General features: G+C 42.2%; 1 protein-coding gene across 8 annotated transcripts in view; it reads right to left on the bottom strand.

The window, feature by feature from the left end:
- Positions 1-2,746: 2,746 nt before the first annotated feature.
- Positions 2,747-5,306, bottom strand: part of TTLL5 (tubulin tyrosine ligase like 5) — a 285,182-nt gene continuing 282,622 nt past the window's right edge. For 4 of the 8 annotated variants that reach the window (XM_012438103.3, XM_064375050.1, XM_064375053.1 and 1 more), the window contains one exon: positions 2,748-3,445. In XM_012438103.3, the coding sequence (XP_012293526.1) occupies positions 3,423-3,445 (23 nt within the window). In that variant the 3' untranslated portion in view covers positions 2,748-3,422. Of the gene's footprint in view, positions 3,446-5,306 lie in introns of all 8 variants that reach the window. The other 4 variants (XM_064375046.1, XM_064375049.1, XM_064375047.1 and 1 more) reach the window with 3 other exon arrangements.

The following is a 5,306-nucleotide window of genomic DNA, read 5'->3' as shown; positions in this document are numbered from 1 at the left end:
TCTTGGCTGATTTCATCTTCTGGAATATTATTTCTAGAACAGTAAAAGCCTTATTCTAAAGTCTATGTCTGACTTCAATAAATATCCTTAAATTACCCTTCTTTTCTTAATTCCACATCTGCATCTACTAATCAGAGGTAACCGGAATCTGGGGCAGAGAATCTCTCACTTGCCAAACACACTGCTTAGCGCGGCCACCCTACACAGGGGCACGCTGTGCTAACTTCTGCCATCTGAGAAGACTGCACTATGGCTTGTGGCCTTTCCTTCTTGCAGAGTATATTATTCTCAGAGACACAGAGGCCGTGGCTCAGATGGGCAGAAAGCATAAGAATTTGACCTCCAGATACCTGTGGGCAGAATCCCCTGGTGTGAACCCTTGCATATGGAAACATGGTTTGTCTACTAACTGCAAATTACCAACATCACCATTTTTGAAAATCCCCACTCGTATCAGTTGAGAATTAGAGAAAATGTTTATGGCAAATGGCCTAAAAATATGAGGCTAATTCTGTTATCCAGTTAAGCCTAAAAGAGCTAACCAGGAACCCCTTTTCAGACTATGGCCCTCTTGTCAGGGATCTGGGAACCACAGCTCTCTTTTGAGTGAGGCTGTGGTCCCACTGTGGTATGGACACCCACGTGGGGCAGCCGTCCGCAGGGAGCAGGCACAGAGCAAGGGGCCATCTAACAGCTCCTGAGAAACACATTCCTCTAGTGAGATCACTTTGCCATTGATGAGAAAAGTCTATCTGAAGCTAAAATGTGCAGGCTGGAGGATGTGTCTTATATGTTGGTGCCTGTGTGTGCGTGAAGGTATGTGTGTTCCTTATTCCTTGTGGAGTTCTCCAAGACAGAAGTGAGTTTGGTTAGCACCTTTTTTGTTTCCTGCCTTGTCCATGCCCAGCCAATTCTAAGGGTTTCACTCTCAGTCTTCATCCCATGTGGCACCCACTGACTTCCACTATTGTTCAGAGGGCTATGCCCCTGTCCTAAAATCCTGGCCAGCAGGATTATACTCCACCTTGCTGCAGGGAGCCCATGGGCAGAAGAGGGGATGCAGTAAGCTCAGCCCATCAGCCATGGGCTGCTGCTGTCCCAGCATCCGTCTACTCACCTGAGGACCATCCTCAAATTCACTGGGCATGATAACCCCTAAGTGTTTATTTAAAATGTACAATTTCAGGCTGCAGCTCTAGAGGCACCTTTAGGACTGTAGTAGGGTACAGGTTGCCTCAAAACTATTAATACATTTTGAGAAATGGTACATTATACCTGACATCACTTGTCTTTACTTGAGGCTTCAATATGGAAAAGGGAAATAATTTTTCTGGCCTCAGAAACCCCCTTTTATCCAACTTCACAGCATATCACTGAAACGCTGGCCTGTGGTTCATCCTAATGAACCAAGGCAACTAGATACATTTCCTGGATTATTCCAAAGAAAACAGAACATGGTGCGATTCCAAATGGTCTTTTTCTGTCAGAGCTCTACTTGTAGGTTAGGCAGCAGACATGAATACAGACAGGGTTCTGGAGTCAGCCTCCCCATTCCACACATCACTGACAGGTGCTACAGAACCTTGAATCACTGTCTACCTTAAAAAATCTATGCTTGTTTTAGGGGAGGGTAAAGAGTAACACTGGAAATACCACCTCTGTTGGAGGAGGGCTCATAGGATCTGTCTGGTTTATTACCAGGTGAAATCCAACACCAGTAAAAATGACCTGAAACCACTTGGACACATGAAGGGAGAGATCTGGCGTCTTAGCACCTGATCAGCATATGGCAAATGCAGTAAGAAATTAGCTGGAAGACTTAATTCTCATTGGTTATCTAGGGCAATTTCAAGCACTATAGTTAGTCTAAAATATCTTTTACTGGGCTCATACCATCTTTTCCCTTGTCTCAAGATTCATGTGGTGGTTCCTCCCAAATCCATTATTTCCCAATGCTGTACCTCAACAGGGGACTATGGAGGAATTCTAATTTGTCCCCTAATCACACAACCAATTGAGCAAATACTGAAGGTGGTCCACAAACTACTCTCCAGCCCCGGGCACATCTGGAATGCATTCTCACTTCTCTCCTGCCACCGACAAACCTTATTCTTCACAAGCAAACAAAATGCTTAAATGTGCCAAACCTTTGCTTTCATTCACTAAGAAGGCAATAAAGTCCTTTTCTGCCTTTTTAGGTGTCAGTTTTCGTTTTGGATTTCAACGCTGAGTCTGTAGCACTCTGTTGAAGAAGCCCCAGACTTTGGGTTCTCCCCCAGTAACTCCTTAGGGCAGCTAAGTCAGTCCTTCAGTGGACTCTGCTGTCCAAATTTCAACCTTTTCTCCAGCAGAAGCCAGAGAGAGAGAGGACCTAGGAAAGGGGAGGAAGCGAGAGGGCAGAGTCTTGAGGGGCCAGCACTGGGGCTGTGCTGCATCACTCAGGTGAACTGCGAGGTAAGCAGTGTGCAACTGGATACAGGGCTCAAGCCACTGGAGGCCCACGCTGTGAGGGAGCCTGCCTGTTGAGGGCTGATAATGGAGACATCTGCACATGCCCACTCCCCAGGGGCCGGAGTCGTCTTTGGGAATAGCCTGGACCCACCATCTGCTGAAACGAAATGTAAAAATAAAATATCTCTTTATAGCTCACATTTCTAAAAGGAAGTTTAAAAAACTGCTCAGCAATAAAGTAAAATAAAACACTGATTCCACTTCAGTCCTGTTTGTGAATATTGATTGTTGGGAAATTAGTAAATGGAAAAAAAAAAAGAAAATAAAAATAGAATTACTTTATTAATCTTTGAAATCAGTAATTCCAAAGGGTGCCTTTACCCTGGCTCATGTTGTCAACAGCACACCGACTTGTCTCCTCTCCCTAGGAGACTTGTGATGAATGCTCCTCCTTCCCTCTAGGCCCTCTGAAAAGGGAGGAGCAACTTTGGTAGATGATGAGGTTGGAATATTAAGCTTGTACAAACAAAATAAAGCTTCATACTGCAATCTGGAAAAGATGAGGAAGCAAAATGCAAATAGCCAAAGAGCCTCTTTTATATCATCTCTGTGCAGCAGCAGGAAAGGGACAGAGAAGACCTAAGCAGGTTGGGGGCACGGGGTAAAGGGAAGGTAAAAGATACACGTGTGCTCTGTTGGGGTACATAATGCATCAGCTGAATGTCCCCACTGCCAAGTTCCATCAAAATCCAGAGGATCTGCTTTCCTGCTGTCCCAGTGAGAGTCTGCATTGGCTGATTGGCAACCATCTACTGCCACATCTGCTCGAAGGTTTTGGGGACTTTGAGGCAGCAAAAAAAAAAAAAAAAAAAAAAAAAATACTATGGACCCCTTGCAGTGCTGGTGGATGCTTCACCCTCAATCACGCACCCAGGAGTGGTGAATAGGTTGTTTCTCTGTGTGTTTGTGGTTCATCTTTTAGTGTGAGCAGGATCTGAAAAAGAAAAAGGCAACCATTAAAAGGAATGAAATGACAGCAGGGGTTTTACTTACAGGCAGCAATGTCTGCTTTATCCAACATCACTGAAGAATAAAGACGTGGTGGCTCAAATAAATGAAGTTCACCTCCAAGTACAAAGCTCTTAATTTTAACCACTTCTGCTGGAAACCTTCCATGCTGTTTCTTTTTTGTGTTGTTCTCGTTCCTTTTTTTTTTCTTGGACAAAAACATTTTATCTTTTGCTTTTCAAATAAAAAATTCTAAATATGTCCATCTTTTCTAGAAACACATTTGCATTTTTAAAGTGCATGAAAAAAATTCTTGCATGTATGCTTTTGAGGTTTTCTGAATTTTCCCTCAATGTTGGGTTGTCAGTAATACTTTGCCTTCTCTACAACCCCTCAATCCCAACAATATACACCTGTATGCCCACCAGCTAGTTTAGAAAAGGAACTAGCATCCCTGCTAGACCCTGACAATTCTTTCCCATTCTCACCATCCTGAATTTTGTGTTTATCCTTCCCTGGTTTGCTTTTAAAAAACAGGTTTATGATCTTTATACCACCATATAATATACTGTTAAGTTTTATGTGGCTTTGAATTTTGTAGTGCTCCTGTGATTACATATGCGATCTCAGTATACTACTGGTAGAAGTGCTTTGGGTATACACTTAGGAGGGGAATTGCTGGGCCACAAACACTTGCATCTTCAACTCTCTAATGCCATCTTATTTTCCAAAGTGATTATACAATTTACACTTCCTCCGGCAGTGGATGAGTGCCCCCACTTCTCCACATCTCTACATGTGGAGAAGTGATGAGGTTAAGTATCTTTTCAAGCATCTATTGTGCATATGAGTTTCTTCTCATATGAAATGCATGGATATGTCCTGTGCTTATTTTCCTGTTGAATTGTTATTTATTGATTTTTTTTTAAAAAAAGTTTAAGATATAATTCACATATGGTACAATTCATTCCTTTAACATCTACAACTCAACAGCTTTTAGTATATTATATCCAGAGTTGTCCATCCATTATCATAGTCAATCTTAGAACATTTTCATTACCCTACACCTCTTCACCACCACCCCCTACATCTCTCACTCCTCAGCTACAGGCAGTCACTAGTCTAGTCTACCCTCTGTCTCTATAGATTTGCCTATTCTGGACATTTCCTATAAATGGAATCCTACAATGGTCCTTTGTGACTAGCTTCTTTCACTTAGTATAATGTTTTAAGGGTCATCCATGCTGTAGCAAGTACTACTCTACTCCTTTTTTATGGCTAAATAATATTCCATTGTGTGTACAGACCACATTTCATTATCCACTCATCAGTTGTGGACATTTGGGTTGTTTCTACCTCTTGGCTATTATTAATAGTATTTCTATAAACCATGATGTACAAATATTTGAATTATGTTTCCACTTCTCTTGGGTATAGATACAGAAGTGAAATTAATTGCTGGGTCATATGGCAACTCTTTATATAACTGTTTAAGGAACCGTCAAACTGTTTCCAAAAGCAGTTGCACCATTTTACACCCCTACCAACAGTGCATGAAGGTTCCCATGCCTCTTTTCCATTATAGACATGCTGGTGAGCATGAAGCGATACACTGCTGTGATTTTTCGTTTTCTTTTGGTACAGATGGGATCTCGTTGTCTTGCCCAGGCTGGTCTCAAACTCTTCAGCTCAAGTGATCTTCCATGCTGTTGGCTGCTGAGCACTGTGGTTTTGATTTCTTTCCCCAGTGGCTAATGATATTGAGGATCTTTTTATACGCTTCTTGGCATTGTATATATCTCTTTTGGCAAAACATCTGCTCTATTCCTTTGCTCCTCTTTAAACCT

The sequence above is a fragment of the Aotus nancymaae genome, unplaced genomic scaffold (genome assembly GCF_030222135.1).
Source record: "Aotus nancymaae isolate 86718 unplaced genomic scaffold, 86718_ANA_hifiasm-v0.15.2.pri h1tg000011l, whole genome shotgun sequence".
Taxonomy (NCBI): domain Eukaryota; kingdom Metazoa; phylum Chordata; class Mammalia; order Primates; family Aotidae; genus Aotus; species Aotus nancymaae.
This window is presented reverse-complemented; position numbering and strand designations above follow the sequence as displayed.